General features: G+C 38.2%; 1 protein-coding gene and 1 non-coding gene across 2 annotated transcripts in view; one reads left to right on the forward strand and one right to left on the reverse strand.

The window, feature by feature from the left end:
• Positions 1-19,965, forward strand: part of LOC143389758 (transport and Golgi organization protein 1 homolog) — a 46,795-nt gene that overhangs the window by 8,138 nt on the left and 18,692 nt on the right. The window contains exons 4-7 of the mRNA XM_077108357.1: positions 6,836-9,647; positions 11,234-11,437; positions 13,796-13,944; positions 19,809-19,940. Coding sequence (XP_076964472.1) covers positions 6,836-9,647; positions 11,234-11,437; positions 13,796-13,944; positions 19,809-19,940 — 3,297 coding nt within the window. The remainder of the gene's footprint in view (positions 1-6,835; positions 9,648-11,233; positions 11,438-13,795; positions 13,945-19,808; positions 19,941-19,965) is intronic.
• LOC143389782 (U6 spliceosomal RNA) lies at positions 16,976-17,082 on the reverse strand. Its single transcript, XR_013090166.1, has one exon. It is a non-coding gene; the product is annotated as a U6 spliceosomal RNA (small nuclear RNA).

Consider the following 19,965-nt stretch of genomic DNA (forward strand, 5'->3'; position numbering starts at 1 on the left):
AAGGAAAGATGAAAATAAACAAACAGATTTGTTAACCTGCTTATTTGTACACATATTAAAATAATTTTTAACAGCTGTTTACCCAATTTAAATTAAACCATTAAAATGACGTGAATAATAAAAAGTACTTGGATCCATTTTTTTTTTTTTTTTTTGAGCACTCCTCATATATGATCTATGGACATACGCACATATAGACACATAACACAAAACAGAAGTGTGCACATATAACATACAACACATAAGACAATAGTAAAGGCCTTGTAGTTTCACCTAGGTGAAATCTCCATTGCAATGTTAAAAACTCCACAGTTAAAAAATAAAACTGATCAGAAAAACATCAACCTAGGTCTGTATGAGCTCAAAAATAAAATAGAACCTATGATATGGAAAAATGCAATAATAAAATAGATATTGAAAAAAGCATCCTGGTTAATCAGTCGCAGATGTAAGAATGGCCAAGCTGGAGTTCTGGATATCAGCTGTTATGGATTTGAGTCAAATTATCTTCTTTTTGATCTGTAGAAATCGTTTTAGTTAGTCTTTCTGGAATCCAAATCGGCTGCTGTTCTCCCTGTGGAAACACGAAAACAGAGCCCCGACTCCAGACAATTACTGGGTCAGGACCTTTCCATTGTCCTGTTAGAATATCTTTCCAAAGAACTTTAGGCTTATGCACATTTTTTGGATACATATGCCTTTCCGCAGCACTAAGTCCTGATGAATCCAAATTTAAAAAGTTTAGAGTAAAGAGGGTTATTTTAAGTTTATCTTTGGGGGATATATACCCCTTTCCAATTCCCTCCTTTTGTTTTAATAAGTACATTTTAATAGTTTGATGAGCTCTTTCAACTATGCCTTGTCCCTGTGGATTGTATGGAATTCCTGTTATGTGAGTAATGCCAAATGATGAGCAGAATTGTTTAAAAGAGGTAGAAGCATAACCGGGACCGTTATCTGTTTTTAACTGTTTTGGAACGCCCACAGTGGCAAAATTTTGTAAGCAATGAGCTATAACATCTTTAGTTTTTTCTCCGGCATGAAGGGAGCCCATCAAAAATCCAGAAGAAGTATCAACTGTAACATGCAAATATTTTAATTTTCCAAATTCTGGCAAGTGTGTGACGTCCATCTGCCAAATATGGTTAGGTATCAGTCCTCTAGGATTGACTCCAAGATTAACTTGTGGTAAAAATGTCACACAATTTTGACATTGTTTTATTATATGTCTGGCTTGTTCTTTAGTTATTTTAAAACGTTTTTGTAAAGTATTAGCATTGACATGAAACCTTTTATGAAAATTTATAGCTTCTTCTATTGTGGAGAAAATATGTATGTCATGTGTAGATTTATCTGCTAATTCATTGCCTAAACTAAGGGCTCCAGGCAATCCTGTATGTGCCCTGATATGTCCTATAAAGAATGGATCTTTTCTGTCCCAGATTAGACTTTGTATAGTGGAAAACAAAGAGAAAACAGTAGAAGAAGGGGAAATCCTACCTGCATCTTCAAGGGATACTATAGCATTAACTACATATTGACTATCAGAAAATAAATTAAATACAGAATCTTTAAACATCATAAAAGCTTGTAATACTGCATTAAGCTCTACCTTTTGAGCTGATTGTTTGGGTACTAAAAATGTAAAAGTTTGATCAGGGGTAACTACTGCTGCTGTACCATTATTTGACCCATCAGTGAATATATTTGGAGCATTCATGATAGGGGTCTTTCTTGTCATTTTTGGAAAAACTACAGGATGCTTAGACCAAAAAGACAACAAAGGATTAGATGGCAAGTGATTATCAAATGAAACATTAGATTTACACATGATTATTGCCCAAGTATTTAACTCATTGGCTAACTCATCAATTTGATCCATAGTATATGGAGTAATAATTTTATTGGGAGAAATCCCAAACACTCCCTTTGCTGCTTTTATTCCTTTGAGTATTAATTGTCCTACAGCCTCAGGATATCTAGTAAGAATAGTATTAGGAGAATAAGATAAATGTATCCACAATAATGGACCTTCTTGCCAAAATACTCCTGTAGGAATATTTTTTGTTGGTAGTACAATAAATAATAAAGGCAAACTTATATCAATTCTATCCAAGTGCATATTTTCCATATATGTTTCAATGATTTTTAATGCCTTTCTTGCTTCAGGCGTTAGCATGCGGGGTGAATTTGGATCTGATGGACCTTTTAGGATATCAAATAAAGGTCCTAGCTCTCCTGTTGGTATGCCTAGATAAGGCCTTATCCAATTTATGTCTCCCAATAACTTTTGAAAGTCATTAAGTGATTTGAGTTGATCTACTCGTATTTGAATTTTTGGTGGACGGACCATGGTTGAGGATAACAGGACTCCTAGATAATTAATTGGAAGATTTAATTGTACTTTATCTATTGCTATCTCTAGATTATAATTTTTTAATAAGTTTGTAAGTGTGGCATAACATTCCAGCAATATGTTTTTATCTTTATGTGCCAATAATACATCATCCATATAGTGAAATATTTGTAGTTCAGGATTTTGATTTCTAAGTGGTTGGATTGCTTTGTTAACATAAATTTGACACATAGTTGGACTATTAGCCATCCCCTGAGGGAGTACTTTCCATTCATATCTCTGATCAGGACCTTCATGATTTAGTGCAGGGATAGTAAATGCAAAATGTGGACTATCCTCAGGATGAATAGGAATTGAAAAAAAACAATCTTTAATATCTATAGCTAAAACATACCAGGTTTTTGGTAAAGCAGACAATTGGGGAATCCCTGATTGAGCAGGTCCCATAATAACCATCTCATTATTAATGGCTCTTAAATCTTGTAATAATCTCCATTTACCAGATTTCTTTTTAATAACAAAAATGGGAGTATTATGGGGAGATATGGAAGGTTGTATATGTCCTTTCGCTAATTGTTGTTTAACCAGATCATGGGCTACTTGTATCTTTTCTTTAGTCAGGGGCCACTGAGGAACCCACACTGGTCTTTCTGATTTCCAAGTAATTTTTATTGTCTCAGTGGCCCTTTCTGAAAATCCAACCCATGTCTGTCTGTTCCTTGATCTATTTGAATTGGTGCTGCTATATTTTGTCCTTGTTTTCCTAATCTTTTTTCTTTTTTAAAACCTTGTTTAGCCCTAGTAGTGGGCGCATTAGGATTGATGTTATTTGTTAACGTTAAACCTAATTGATCTAGGACATCTCGTCCCCATAAATTTATAGGAAGATGATCCAATACATATGGCTGTATAGTTCCCTCACATCCTTCAGGATCCTTCCAATCTAATACCATTGCACTTCTATGGGGATTAGTAGCCACTCCTAGGCCTCGAAGCGTTTGAGTGGCTTGTTGTAATGGCCAATGTTTTGGCCATTCCTGACTAGATATGATGCTAAGGTCTGCACCTGTGTCCAGTAGCCCATTAAAGTCGTATCCTTGAATATTTAGTTTTAGCATGGGGCGAGAATCTAAATTTAAAGACAGCATAGCCCAATCTACACCTGTGGAGCCCAATCCCCTGGTACCTCTTTCTACAGTACGACTAGAAAATTTATCATGTAGGCTGGGTATTATTAGTAACTGTGCTATTCTATCCCCTGGTGAGATAACTGATATGCCTCTTGGAGAACTAGCTATAATTTTTATTTCACCTTCATAATCGGGATCAATTACCCCGGGACTTATCATAAGTCCTTTTAGTGTGGAAGAACTGCGTCCCAATAATAAGCCTACCGTTCCTTGGGGAAGAGGTCCTTTTACTCCTGTGGGAATAATTTGAATTCCCATCTCTGGAGTTAGTACTGCTCTTGCGGAGGCGCAGATGTCCAGCCCTGCGCTCCCTCTAGTTTGTCTGATGAGGGATTTAATGGATAATGTGTCCTGGGCACTACCTTGATGGTGCTGTTGGGTTCCTCCATTGCCCCGTATATTTGTGGTTTTGGGCCCCGGAGCATTGGGCCCTCCAGTCCGTTTTTTGGCAATGGAGCCTGATGCCTTTCTCCACGATATCGTGGGTAAACACTTGATCCTTGTCCGTTTTTTGATAACGGAGTGCCCTCTATGGTAGTTTGAGAACGGCATTCATTAGCCCAATGTCTCCCTCTACGGCATCGTGGGCAAATACCTGGTATTCTATTTCTTTGATACCTAGCTTTGTTAAACCCTCCTCCTATGGGACAATTCCTTTTAAAATGTCCTGTCTGATCACAATTGTAGCATGTTTTTGGCCTGGCATCTAAAGCCTGTTGTACTGCTGCTAAGACTTGTCCTTGTTCATTAATGTCTCTACATAATTTAATATATGTGTTTAAATCTTCATGTTTCCATGGTCTAATGACCTCTCTGCAGCAACGATTTGCTTGGTCATAAGCCAGTTGTTTTATAAATGGCATTGCTTGTTCTACATCTCCAAATATCCTAGAAGCTGTCTGAATAAGCCTATCTACAAATTCAGCGTAAGGTTCGTTAGTTCCTTGTATTACCTTAGATAACTGTCCTTGTAAATCTCCATGCCCCTGTAAAGTTTTCCATGCCCTAACTGCATCTGCAGCAATTTGTGCGTATACACCAGGATCATATTCAATTTGTTGCCGTTGACCCTCATAAGGTCCCTTTCCTAACAACATCTCCAGATTTCTTTGAGGGTAACCGGCTGCTGTATTTCGCCTAGCTGTCTCCATGCAGAATTCCTCATTGGCAACCTTCCATAACAAATATTGTCCTCCATTTAGCACAGATCGACACATGTTAGCCCAATCTGCTGGTGTCATGTCTAAGTTGGTAATAGATTCAACCATGCTTATGGTGAAGGGTGCTTGCGGGCCATAGGTTGTTACAGCCTCTTTTAATTGCTTTACTGTTTTGAAATCTAGAGCGCGATGAATTCGTTGCCCTCCTGCCTGCTCAAGTACAGGGCATGCTAGTCTTTGGGATCTTGCCTTAGGATTTTGTGCATTAACTACAGGAATTGAGGGCCGCTCAGCTCTTACGCCCTCTGGTGATAGAACGGAGTTAGTAGCAGCCTCCTGTTGTAACTCCCCAACTGATGGTCGTTTTTCCTCTAAGCTTTCTTTCTTCAAATTTTCCTCTGTCTGACTAGCTGGAGAGACCTTCTCTTTTGCTTGACCTGACATGTTTTCTACCACAGTTTGGACCTCTAACAATTTACTTAACAGTTTTTCGGTTTGTTTTTTACTAGTTTCTAATCTACTATAAAGGTAACGCAACCCAGTTAGGTAGCATAAAACAAACCCGAAACAGAATGAAACAAAAACGGAGCAAAGAATAGTTGTATCAATTTTCTCTTTCTCCGGGCCAAACAACTTCAAGCCTTGAGCCAACCATTTTTCCCAGTTTGCCTGAGAAAATTCTAGGGATAGGCAGCTTGAAACAAAAACAAAATAAATCAAAAGAAGAACACATTGTTTTTTGAAATGGTCACCCATTCTGTCGCCTTCCCTCAGGGGCGAGCAATTTTACTCACCTCCAAGCTTCAGGCGCTCCCCGTACAGGGCCACCAGTTGCCGCTGTCTGGCTGGGCACAAGATCACGAGCCACTCAAACAGGAACAAACTTTATTTGAAAGAACCGCCAATAACACGTCCGCCCGGGAAGCTTCCCGATCCACCCACGCGGCGTTCTGCTGCTCCTTTCCGGAACTCCAGCGCAAGCGCCTCCCCGGAATTCCCTCCTACTGTACTTTCCCAACCAATGGGAACTCTCCAGGAGTCCCGCAGCAGGAGTCCGGTATCCATATGAATGTAATTTTTAACATAATCATATCATCTCAATGGCTAGCTGGCATCACCTTTCAATCAAAAATGCCATGCATCATATTAATTGGCTGTGGCTCCCAGCAGTTGGTAAAGAGAGTTAGTTCTTGGGATTTAAGCTGTGACAGCCGTTCACTGATTACAGAGAACTCATTTGTTTTGAACTCTGCCTTCTCATTATGTTTCCCATTACATGCATCCCTCATGGCTTAGAAATGCATGTGATGGGGAGAGGAAATCACTCATCCCTACTACATTGAACTGCCTTCCCCACCCCCAGAACCCCCGCAGAATATTATGAAGATTTAATTAGGAGATGGAAAATTTTAAAAAAATTTCCATTCATACTATGGCTTCTTTTATATGTCAATTTGCTTACTAGTGGCAAGAAGGAAGACTAGATAAATATATAGATAGTCCTGAGAGAGATCTTAGTGACTGTGTAACCCTGATGAAGAGGAAGGTGTATAACTTGTTGAATCTTATTTTCAGTTTGTTCTTGTGGTAATAATGTGAGGAGCCTCCTTAATGTCATTCTTTATTCCATCAAATGTACTTGTATCTCAGTAAGATACTTTAAAACTGATTCATCTTTCTCAATGCTGCAGGATCTTCCAGCTTCTCCTGAGCAAATGATTAAGAATTAAATTTCTGAAACATAGGTGTAGATATTAAGAGCTGGAGGATCCTATAAGTGATACCTTGCCTTTTCCTACTTATGCTCAGAGCAAATTGAGAGAGACCCAAGAGTCAGGCTGTTGGAGACCAAATTGTCACCATTTTTACTCATTATGCTTTTTAAAGAACATGACCCATGTTTAAAAAAGAAAGAAAGAAAGAAAGAAAGAATAGACTTTCTAACACTGTAGTCTAGAAAAAGACAGATTTACTCAGCCATAGAAGGAGTTAGCCAATGGGGGTTGGAGGAGGGTAATCTGGTTGACCCCAAAGATTCTTTAGAACCAATCCTGAATTTGGGAGCGTGGATGAGTTTGCTTTTGTGACACTTTGTTATTGACACACTAATGTTTTCCTTTTCCTTACAGGAGACAGATTTTGTCTGTTTTGATGGTGGAAGAGATGATTTTGATAATTATAATGTAGAAGAACTTCTAGGATTTTTGGAATTGTATGATTCTGCAAATGAAGATTCTGAGAAAGCTATAGAAAAAGTGGAACAATTTCCTGAAGTATCCCAGGACATTGAACCTGAACCTAAACCAGTAGTAGCAAACTCAGAGCAAATTGAAAGTGCATTCTCAGAAAACACTATGGATCTTGAGGAACAATTTTTGGCTCAGAAGAACCATCCTCATGCAGATAGTCAAACAGATAATGCTCAGAGTGAACAAACTTCATTTGAACCCTTTGAAGAAATACTACAAGATGAATTGAAAGTGCCAGAAAGTGAAAACAACAAAACCAGCAACAGTTCTCAGGTCTCAAATGAACAGAAGACTGATGCTTATACACTTTTGAAAAAAGAAATGACATTAGACTTGAAAACCAAATTTGGCTCTACTGCTGATGCACTTGTGTCTGATGATGAGACGACCAGACTGGTGACTTCATTAGAAGATGATTTTGATGATGAGGAATTGGATGCTGATTATTATGCATTTGATAAGGAAGAAGAGGAGAATGAGGAAAGCTTTGGGGAGCTCCCGTTACTAACCTTTATAAGTGAAGAAGGGATGAAATTCCCAGTGGAGTTTGGAGTGGAGAATTATTCAATAGGTGAAGAGCAGAATTCAAATGAAGAAGATACGGTTGAGGTAACTCTGCCCCCAGGCATCAAGGATAATGATAAAAATATACTGACAACCTTGGAGGATACTTTATTTATTGGCACAGGTGGTGACGAGAAAACAGATATGATGGATTTGGGGAATTCTTATTCAGAAGAAGAAAAAGAAGATGAGGAAGCTTTAGTTCCAGATAGAAAACAGAAGAAACCACAAGCAGCAACAGATTATATTTATCCTGAAAGTGCAGAATATGGTCTTTTTGTGGAAACCTCTAAGACAGATAATGATGAAGAGCCAAAAATGGACATCGAACTTCATATTAAAGGAAAAGAGACAGATGTTCAGGAGCCTAAGAAGCACCTGATGCAAGATGTTTCAGAATTAGAGGATGAGAAGACAGAAGGGATGATTGCATATACTTCTCCCCAAAGCAATAAGCTCAGCTCATTGCCAGCTGTTGAAAAGGGCAAGGATACATTAAAATCAGCCTTTGAAAACAAAGAGAATGACCTAAAAGAAGCAGTTATCCATTTCTCAAAAGACTCAAAAGAAGTGAATGAAGAACTCTCTTCACCTGGAGAGAAGATTTTGGAAGATAGCTTAGAGAATAAATCTCTATATAAAGCTGTAGGGAGTCTGATGACCCAAGAACAGAGTAAACCACCAGAATCCTTGGGTATTGCAATATTCCTGGGAGATAATCAAAATTATGCATCCAAAGATGGAATGGAGGAGCCAGGTTCAGTAAGTACACCAACCCTGCACATAGACTCAGTGGAGCATCAACTTCAGGAAATTAAAGAGGGACTAGATCTGAAAACTGAAAATCAATCTGGATTCTCCTCTCCAGAAGAAATTGGTTTGTTAAGAGAACCGGAAGAAGAGGTGCCCAGTCCCAGAAAAAATCTTTCTTGGCAACAAGAAAGAGATGAGATTGTTACAGTTAGTCATGTAAATGAGAAGATAGGGCTTTCCAAGGACGAGGGTAAAGAGCAGTCCTCGGCTGAAGAATTGACTCAGCATAAGGCAACACAGGGGACACAGGAAATTAAAGAAACAGAGCAAACTGATGAGGTAGAAGTACCGGGTCTCCATACCGAAAGGCCAGCAGCAGTAGAGGAGGATCATTATTCCCCTGAAGAGCTACTGGAGGATGAAAATGCTGTAAGTGCAAAACAGTCAAAAGAAAAACATTCTGGGATTCAGAATGTTAACCAGCATGTTCTTGAGAAAGCAATTTTAGAGACTATCAATCCTGATCTAGAAACCAAAGAAAACAAACAAGAAATGAGTATAATTTGGGAGATTTTTAAGAAAAGTGAAACCACAACCAAAAGGCTAGACATGATGGACAAGGAACGAGGTGATATGGAAATGGGAAAGGAGGAAAGTCCTCTGGCAGATGAGGAAGCCCAGGGACTCTTTGACGGAAGTGATGAGGAAAACACTCAGACTTCAGGGATAAGTGAAGTATTTCAGGATAAAAATTCTGACGATCTTGAAAAAGACAACCCTAAGGAACATCTGAACACTTCAGGGTCTACAGAAAAGGCTACTGGAAAAGAAATCTCAAAAGAGGACCTTGAGGACATAGGGCATATCACAGATGCAGAAAGCCAGGGTTCTGCTTCTGCAGATCTTGAAGATGATATACTCCCACAGAGTCCACATATAGCCCTAAAGCCAGAGCTTAGCGATCAGAAGGAAGACTTGCCCATAATCTGCAGCTTCTTTACAGAAAAAAAGTCCTTGCAACGCTTCCTGAAGTACTTTGATGTCCAAGAACTGGAAGCCATGTTGCAGGAAATGTCATTAAAGCTGAAGTCGGCACAGCAGGAGAGCCTGCCCTATAACGTGGAAAAAGTTCTAGATAAGGTCTTCCGTGCCTCTGAGTCACACATTTTGAGCGTAGCAGAGCAAATGCTTGATAATCATGTGAATGATATTAGAGACATAGGAATAAAGGAAAGTAACATATTTGAAGAGGCTGCAGTGCTTGATGATATCCAATACTTGATCTATTTTGTGAGGTACAAGCACTCCACAGTGGAAGAGACTGCTCCATTGATAACAGCGCCTCCTCTAGAGGAAATCTGGGCTAAAGCTGAAGGTAAATACCTGCCTGCGGCTTGAGCTGGAGAAAAGGAGTTGTTCCATCTAGGTGTTTTTGTGTATTATTGTAAAGTTCTGTTCAGTTTCCATGTGCCTAAAGGAGAAACAAGGCTGACTCAGGAGCCCCATATGTTCCTTTATTCATTTTTTGGGCTAGAGCATGAAAGGACATTGCTTATTCTTTTTTTCCTTTAGAACAGTTGGGATTTGTTAGCATGTTCAAAGAGAAATTTTATAAAAAGCTAAAGAGAAAGATATAAATGAGAAACTAATGCACAAAAGTAGACCTGTTAACAGTACAGAATTTATGTTAAAATTATAAAAGGGCTTTATTAAACATAATTTCTTAATCATAAAATATCTGTACTAGATCATGTGGGTGTGGAGTGACTAGCATAACTTTTTTTTTTTTTTTAAGAATTTAATCTCTTTTTATGTGGTGCTGAAGATCGAACCCAGTGCCTCACCTGCACTAGGCAAGTGCTCTGTCACTCAAGCCTAGCCCTAGAATAACTTTTAATGAATAGCTTGCCTGAATTCCCCTCCCCAGCATTTATCTTTTGTGGATACCATGCTATTTCCAGTCTCTTGGGGGAGAGGTCACTTATTCTGGTTTTACTCCTCTGGGTTCTAAGGTCCTTGCATTCATATTAATCAAGGATGGAACCAGGATGACAAGCCTTATAATGTAGTGCTTGACACATAGAAGCCTTTCAATTAAATATTCGTCAAACTGACAATGAGCCAATATCCTGATAAAAGCTTTCTGTTTCCTTGTTTCATATTTGATCATCTCTATCCATTGTTTTTCAAACTGAAATATTTCAACTGAGAGTATATGATAAGAATTCCAGAAGGACATAAAGCCATTGGAAAAATTTACTTCCCAAGAATGCTAATTTTACCTGATAATTTGGGGAAGAAAACAGTTGTACATTTAATCAAAGCAGATATATTTTGGATAAGAATGCAAAGTACAAGTGAATGTTCAGGGTAGAATATGAAGCTGTAAAGAGATAATCTTTGTTCTGGATCCTATTGGTCTATGTCCTGAGCTCAGGAAGGAGATAGGTTCACCATTTGGCTCCTAGGTTACTTTGAACATATTTGAAAGGCACATTAGCAAGCTAGACTTACAGAATTCCCTTCTCTATACTGGCTCGGTGAGACCAGCACACTTGTAGATGAAAGAGTTCCTGTTATTTCTGAGCAGAATAGACATTTCACATTTTTGTTCTGGACCAGAATTCTCTTCTGCACATTTATTCATGTGGGTGTATGTTTATTTGCCAAGGGAAGGTAAGTTATTGAAGCCTCTATCATAAATGTATTTGTTTATGAAATACTTTGGATTAAAGGCTTCTTTATATATTTGACTGTATAGTTCAGTCATCCTTTAAATGGGATGAAAAAAATTAACCCTCCCGTATCCTTGCCCAGTTGTTCTCATGGGCGCATGCCAGGACATGGAGGGCAGTGTTGAGGTATCTGGAGCTGTGTGCTGAGGGGGAGTGCTGATCATTGGGCTTAAGTGGGGGTAGATACTGTCATCCAGCTGGCTCAATGCATTCTTCTCTCCTGTAGAGATGCAGCCATCCCATGAAGATGATTTTCCTAAAGAGAACACAAATCATCTTAATAGAAATCTTCATGAAGAGCCTCGCCTCCTGAGTCATCATTTAAATATGAACCATCCTGAAGAGCCCAGCCTCTTGAGTCAACCTGTGACTGAGGACATGGGTGTCTTAGAAGTGTCTCAGATCCCAAATACTGAGAAAGTAGACCCAGGTAAAGCTTGCCAATTTTTCTCTACAAAGTAGAGGCATTATCATAATGAAGGCTTTTAAGGATGTTTGTTGCCAAAGGTACAAAATAGAGCAGAGAGTGATATAGGTACATGTGAGTTCAAAAAAAAAAATCTCTTAAGTGAGAGAAAATCAAGAATAAAGATGACTAGAAATCAAAAATAGGCCAGAGACTATAACTCACCTAAAAGCAAATGTTTAGCTATGACTAGCTTGTGTAAACCATTTACAACTAAAATATTATTCTTCAAAGGCCTTATGCTCTAAAACTGTAATTTTCCACCAGACCAACAGCACCAGAAACTCTGGGGGTGGGACCCACAATCTGTGTTTAGCAGGCCTTCCAGGAAAGTCTGGCCTGGTACAAGTTAGCTTGAGAATCACTGTTCATAGTCTCATAAATTCTGTGTTTTTTCCCTTTTATTCTAAATGGAATGTAATATAGCTCAAGTCCTGTTTTGACTTGCTTCCTGGACATGGTAATTAAACTTTTTCAAATGCAGTCAATGGTCCAGATCTTTATACTATATACTTACAGGAAACAGTACAGAACTGTAATCCATTTTAGACTGACACTTATGAATACTTCATCATAGTGCAGAGTATCCAGTGGGAGATGAGAAACAATTTTTCAAAAAAATCCCCAATAATGGCATCAACAGCATTCTACTTTTGTGTTGCTCACTCTCATTTTATCAGTAAATTAGATGATGACTAATTGTTTTATTTTATCCATCCAGTATGGTGCTATGAAGCCATAATTACTGTATTTTGTGTTTTTAAAGGTTCTGGTCTGTAAGCATAGCTATAGCATTATCCTGCACCAGTGCAGGGCTTAGCAGCACTGATCCTGACCCCGCCCCCATCTGCACACACAGAGTGTAGGAGAACTCATAGCAGGGGGGATTCAGTTAATTTGAGAAGGAATAACATATCAGTTCTCCCATTTTCCAGAAGACATTGCATCCATATATGAACACTACTGACTTCTGAACTGTGTTTAACTCCATAAGGTTCTGAAAATGAATCACGCACCATTAAGATTTGTTATTTTCATGCTCCAAAACTTTCAAGATTAGGGAAAACTTGGCTTACAAAATTAAGCATGAATTATTTCCCTGGCCTTTTAGGTTCCACCACAAAATGATGTCAATCACCATTATAGGTAAAATCTTCCCAAATGTCATTTAATGTGTCTCAGGTGCTGAGATGCTGAGCCAATGGGCAGACTTCACCAGCAGTCAAATTCATAGACCAATAGTGAATGGAGGGCCTGGGGTTTTAGCTCAGTGGTAGAGTGCTTGTCTAACATGTGAGGCACTGGGTTTGATTCTCTGCACTGCATACAAATAAATAAAATAAAGGTCCATCAAAAACTAAAAAAAAAAAATTTAAAAATTAGGCAAAAGCTTAAAAAATAGTAGTGAATGGAATCTCAGGGTTGAGAAAGAACTTAGAGGCAACTGGTCCAACTTCCTTTTTTTTAGAGAGAGAGAGGGAGAGAGAGAGAGAGTTAGTTAGTTTTAATATTTATTTTTTAGTTATCGGCAGACACAACATCTTTTTTTTTTTTTTATGTGGTGCTGAAGATCGAACCCTGGCCGCACGGCCAGACGAGCGCACTACCGCTTGAGCCACATCCCCAGCCCAACTGGTCCAACTTTTTAATAACTGCATGTTGGACTCCTAGCTGTTTAATCAAACGTACCCCAGGCTCATGTAACTCATATTGAAATTCCACCCCTACAAGCTCTCAGGTCTAACTGGAATTCTACCTCATTCATAGAGCCTCAATGCAGGTCTGTACCCAATTCCCTTTAGTCTCTCTTGGTATTACTGTGTTCTTTTTAAATAGCTGTCATCTGTCCACTCAATAAATAGTTGTTGAGTATCTCTGCCAGGTGCCAGATGCTGTGTTAAGCCTTGGCTCATTCCACCTGTAAATCTGCAAACCAAGACTCCCTCTCTTTCAGCTTTCCTAAAATTTTTACCACAGAGTTTCACCAGCACTAAATCCATGTTTGTTGAATGTGACCCTGTCTATATATCTCTGGTTTTAAAAATTTTCCATTAGTAAATATTGTTCTGATAGCAGTTGTATGGCCATGGAAGTAGTGGAGAGTAGACTGGAGTTTGTTCATTTTATAATTGAAGGGTCTGACAGCTCTAATTAGGATTTTGAAGTTTTCTTCTCTGTGTTAATTGTCTTTAGGAGAGCCACATATTCCAGGCACTGTGACTCATATATTTAGTGAAACACTCGATGAATATTGAAACTGAAGAGAGACAATTTTTATTCTGTAGCATAAAATAAAATAGCCATTTCCCCTTTCAATTTTAGAGCTACTTATAACAGAAGGTACTCCTGTTGATGATGCTGATATAGAAAACCAAATAAAGGAGACAAAGGTGGAAGAGCCAGCAGATGCCACCCATTTGGACAATGTGCTTTCCTTGTTATATTCATTCTTGCTTTATTTCACTAAGATGGTAAGTTTGACATAGTTTCTTCAATTAGAATGTTGATTATTTATTAGTTTTTAAGTGGCTTCTGGTGATGAAGTGAAGAACTTAAAATGTCTTTATGAAAATGATTCCTGACCCTTTTAGTAGATAGCTCCTAAAACAAAAGCCATAGGGGTGTGGCTTAATGGCTACTTAGTTTAGCATATGAGGAAGATTTGCTGTCTACCAAGGCTGGACATTTGTACACCTGTAAAATCTTGGTTCTTCCCCTCAGAACCTTTCATTCTGGCAGGGAGATAATATCATTCACTTGAAACACAGTAAGATAATGGCAGAAAGAGAGGTATTTATTTGATGGTAGAACATTATTGTCCATAAATGCATTTATTATGGTTGAAAGGGTGATCAATAAGGTCAGAAAGTAGTTGAGATGGGTTTGAAGCACAGGCAAAGGGCAAACAGGAGTGTGACATGTGGTTTGTTGTTGATTAGACAGGCTGGGGTGGAGGATGGTGGGGGAACCTGGCAGTCAGAAGAAATGTGTTCAGAGAAATGGAAACATGAAGAAAAGGATATTTGGGGAGGCCAGGAGAAGGTGAATAGTTGGTGTTGTATAAAGTGTGAAGTTGGAGGGGGATGGTCTGTTGGAGAGGCCAGCAAATCTTAAAGGAAGTCATGAGCCAAAGTAGCATTAGACCATTAATAGTGGGGATCCTTAGAAAGTTTTAAGAATGAAAGGAATTAGGTTAGATCTGTTTCTTAGAAAGAGTCACTTAAGGCTGACCTTTCTAAAGAAAATCATGATCCAAACAAGACATTTAATCCGTCTAGAAGCTTATCTAAGCATTTTAGGACTTACCTCCCCCTCATGGTATTTGTTGATATTGGACTTTTAGAGTTTAATTATAGGAATGAGAAAGCTTTTAGAGCTTGGAGGATAAGATGGTCCTAGGGCCATTGTGACAGTAATCCTTCTCAACTGAAGTTGTTTCCTGTAGGTTGTGTTATTTCAAGACTTGTGTAAGAAAAGTGATGTTGTTGTTTTCATTGTAAAATGTATAGATTTTGAAGCCAGGTAGATCTGGTTTTAAATACCAAGGTTATCAGTTAGAAGTTTGGGCAAATACCTAAAATTTTGAATATCAGATTCCCCATCTGAAAAATGTAGATAATGCTTACTCCAATCATAAGAATTAAATGATTTGACAAGGTAAAGTGTCTGGTGAGGTGTCTGGCATTTTGTAGGGTTTTTACCCCCACGCACCCCCTAATTCTCATGTAGGCAGTCAGAGGTGGTATAAAGACAATGAATACCTGGGGAGGAAAGACCACCAGGGTGGAAAAGATGTGATGGGGAGAAATGAATCATTTTTCAGTTGGCTCCATGTTTGTTCATGGTGGTGGCAGCCACCTGGGTAAGGAGTACGTACAAGCCAGGCAGTTAGAATAATGATATTTCCAGTGATTAAAGCAGTCTTCCACAGTCATAATTTGATTATCAGAATGAATCAACATCACTTGGAAAGTTTACAGCCTCACGATATGGGAAGGATTTCTTTATTCATATTTTTAGGTATGCACAGAGCCCTCCTCTAGGTCTAGGTCGGGGTACACGAATGTGGTGCAGGTATGGTCAGTGATTTTGCGGTGATATGTAAGACATTGACGTGAGTGGCAAAGAAGAGGCACAATGTTATGAGACTGATTTGAAAGGAGCCTTCAAAAAGGCATTTTGAATGCCCAGTATGTACAGGACATTGTGCGAGGACTAAAAGAGTCTAACAGGTGTAAGGCATGATTGTGATTTTTGAAAGCCTTAAGAAAAGGACTTAACAAATATATGCAAAAATTATGAACAAGTCAATGTAAAATCTTAAACAAGTAGTATGATATCTGATAGGACTGGAGAGTAATAGGCTCTGATGTGTTTGGGAGATGTGCACCAATCAGATTCATTGATCAATGGAATCTTAGTAGAATCTTAGTGTTAAAAGAAACCTTGGAAGGCTGTTAGTCTAGTTTCTCACTCATTGCTGTAATTTTCTTTACTGTGGCCCTGATGAGTAGTTATGAGGCCTGTACACCAGTATTTCCTAGCATGAGTCACTCTCTTACAAGGCTATATGTTCCTCTGTTGTCTAATTCATCCTTGTATTGACTCCAAATTTTCCTCCACATGATTTCCTCTATAAAATTGAATTCTTTTCTACATAGAAATCCTTTAAATATTTGAAGTTATATCTTAATTTAAAAATTATTTTTAGTATTTTTATCATGGAAACTTTCAAATAAGAGCAGAGAGAATAGTAGGGGACTATAGGTAACCATAACATACTGTACATTTCAGAATACTAGAAGAAAAGATTGTGAAAGTTTTACCATAAATGATGTTTGAGGAGGTAGATATATTTACCCTGATTTAAATGTTACATAGTGTATACATGCATCAAAATGTCATGTTACCTACTTCAATAATTATAATGTTTATTTCTATGTACTAATTAAAAAATAAATGTAATTAGAAAAGCTTTAGAGAATAGTATAATGAACCCACGGGCCATCACCCAACTTAACAGTAATTCCTTGATAGCCAATATCAGTGAGTTTTTTTTTTTAATTTGTTCTAATTGGTTATACATGATAGCAGAATGCATTTCGATTCATTGTACATAAATGGAACAAAACTTTTCCTAGTTGTACACAACACATGTAGTAGTCCTACATGTACCTCGGGTAATGAGGTTCATCTCATTCCACCGTCTTTCCTATCCCTATGCCCTCTCGCCTGTCCTACCTCCCCTTTGCCCAATCAAAGTTCCTCCATTCTTTCCATGCCCCTTGCCACCCACCTCACCCCCATTATGGGTCAGCATCCACTTTCAGAGAGAACATACAGCTTTTGGTTTTTGAGATTGGCTTACTTCCCTTAGCCTGATATTCCCATTCACCCGCAGATTCCATAATTTTTTTCTCTTTTAATGCTATAAGTAACATTTCATTTTGTATATGTACCACAGTTTCTTTATCCATTCATCTGTTGAAGGGTTGTTTCCACAAAACTATGGAATGCTTCACAAATGTGGGTGTCATCCTTGCTCAGGGACCATGCTAATTTTTTCTGTATTGTCCCAATTTTAGTATATGTGCTGCCAAAGCAATCACACTCTGAGTTTTAACAAATGTAGATACCCATGTAAAAACTACCATAATCAAGATATAGAACAGTTTTTTTCACTAGAAAAGGGGTTTTCTTGGGATCCTTCCAAGTGAGTTTCTTCACCACCTGTTCCAGGCAACCACTGATAACTTTTTTTTTTTTAAAACTGTAGATTCATTTTTCCTACAGTACTATTTCATATATATGCCCCTATAAGCGGACTCATATCTAGGAGTGCAATTGCCTCCTATGTTTAATGTATGTTTTTATCTTATGTGATACTGTCAAACCATGCTAATAAATGACCACAATCATTTTATACTTCCACCAGCAATTTAGGAGACTTCCACTTGACTTCATCTTCACTAGCACTTGGGCCATTCTAGTGGGTATGTCTTTGTGAGTTTATTTCCTGATAATTAATGATATTGAGTGAACTTTTTTTTTTTTGAGATAGGGTCTTACTAACTTGCTTAGGCTCTTGATAAGTTGCCAGCCTCAAACTTGGGATCCTCCTACCTCAACCTTCTGAGCTGCTGGGATTACAGACATGTGCTATCATGCCTGGATCAAATACTTTTTCATGAGCTTGTTGACCATACTGTTTTTGTATGTCAACTCTCTGGTTAGCTGGAATCCAGACTTCTCCCAGCTCAGTGCCAACTGTGGGTTTGGTTAACTTATAGTTGTTCTTGGCCCTCGCAGGTACTGCTTAGAATGTAGCCCCAAACTGAAGACCACCTCCATGCAGATTTCTGGAACTCTTTTTCTTTGTGGCTCCCATCTTTCTGATAGTTTTCTCTACATGTTTTTGGCTGCTTAATCTCCTGGAACTCTGGTCTCTTTCTCCTCAGTGAGACTGTTAGGCCCCATTTGGGTTCCCCTTCCCAAACTGAGGTCTAGAGGGTGCCTCAAGGTAGAATGCTCACCTATTTGTTCTCCTTCTCTTAGGGGTGACAGTTGCATGTCCCTTGTGGCTTTCTATCTGAAAAATAGCTCTTTAAAAATATATTTTGACTGTGCATGGTGGCACATGCCTTAATATCCTAGTGGCTCAGGAAGCTGAGAGAGAATCATGAGTTCAAAGCCAGCCTTAGCAAAAGTGAGGTTCTAAGTAACTCAGTGAGACCCTGTCTCTAAATAAAATACAAAATGGGGCTGAGACTGGGGATGTTGCTCAGTGATCAAGTGCTCCTGAGTTCAATCCCTGGTACCAAATATATATATATTCATTCCAACTTTCTGGTTGCTTTCAGTGGGAGAACAAGTCTCATATAAGTTAATTGATTTCTCCTTTTGTTGTAACTTTTTGCAATAATTGAAAAAAATATGTTTGTGGGACTTCTAGGATATATTGTAGTTTTGGTGAATAAATGACATCCCCCTGGTACAACAATTTAACCTGTTTTCTCTATTGCCTTTTTTTTTTTTTTTTTGTGGTGGTGCTGGGATTGAACCTCGGGCTCCATGCATTCTAGGCAAGTGCTGAGCTAACAACCTCAGCTTCTCTCTGTTGCTTTATATTTCTTGGAAATTCATAGTCAGGTTTAGGTTCAATTCTTTTTCTTATGAAAACTTAATAGGAAATATTGCATTGACATATGCATATCCTCTCCTTTGATGTTGACTACTAGTCAACAGTGACGTTGGTGAGATTTGCTAATATATTATAGGCTGCAAAATAGCAATGGTCTGAGTTGCTGGATTTTTCTTTCTTCATTTAAAGGATGGGATGCCTACACAAATAAAAATTTGATTATTCTTTTTTTGGGGGGGCGGGGTATTGGGAATTAAACTCAGGGGCATTTGGCTAGTGAGCCATATCCCCAGCCCTATTTTGTATTTTATTTATATACAGTGTTTCACTGAGTTGCTTAGCAATTCCCTTTTGCTGAGGCTGACTTTGAACTTGCTATCCTCCCTCCTCAGCCTCCCTACCTACTGGGATTACAAGTGTGTGCCACGGCGCCTGGCTATGATTGATTATTCTTTACACAGTTATTTGGTTTGTATAGTTAAGGCAGGAGATAAATATTTGATTCCTTTTCTTTATTTAAACACTTTTCAGAATAGTAAGGTATTCTTCTAGCTTATCAAATGATACCCAAAGGGGCTTGAAATCTTTTTATTGTTTCATTGTTTTTATTTGTTGCCATAAAATTAATTAGTTCTTTCATATATTTAAGTTTTTGTCTTAAATGAATTTTTTAAATTATAAAAACCAGGTTATCTAAAAGAAAAGAATGATCCAGAGGGATTCTAGCCAGGTGTTAGACAATGTGATGATATAGGGCCTGTTACAAACTGGAAAATTTAAAGTATGCTCAATTTAAAGTATTTAGATTCAGGCTGGGTTTGTGGTTCAGTGGTAGAGCGCTTGCCTAGCATGCATGAGGCACAGGGTTAGGGTTAGGGTTAGAGTTAGGGTTAGATGGTTAGGGTTAGGGGTTCGATCCTTAGCACCATATAAAAACAAAATAATGTGTCCACCTGAAACTAAAGATACATAAATAAATTTTTTAAAAAAGTATTTAGATTCATTATACTTGAAAACACTGCAAGTGAACAAAAAATATGAGACTGTCAGTATCCTTTCTCTTGAAGAAACTATTGGAAAATATTGAGGAGGTGGATTTCTGACGAGGAGGTTGGTTTAGAATTGCCATGATTCTTTGTGACTGTTTTGTTATAAATTTAAGGTTTCCCATTTCTTCTAATTTGTCTGTTTCAGCTGTTTACTACATTGCCTGATGAGTATCAACCTGGGCCTGATTTTTATGGACTACCATGGGAGCCTGTAGTTTTCACTGTTTTCTTTGGATTGGTATCCTTTGTCATTTTCTTTTGGAGAACTGTTCTTGTTGTGAGTAAATTAACTTATTTATACC

The sequence above is a fragment of the Callospermophilus lateralis genome, unplaced genomic scaffold (genome assembly GCF_048772815.1).
Source record: "Callospermophilus lateralis isolate mCalLat2 unplaced genomic scaffold, mCalLat2.hap1 Scaffold_62, whole genome shotgun sequence".
Taxonomy (NCBI): Eukaryota; Metazoa; Chordata; class Mammalia; order Rodentia; family Sciuridae; genus Callospermophilus; species Callospermophilus lateralis.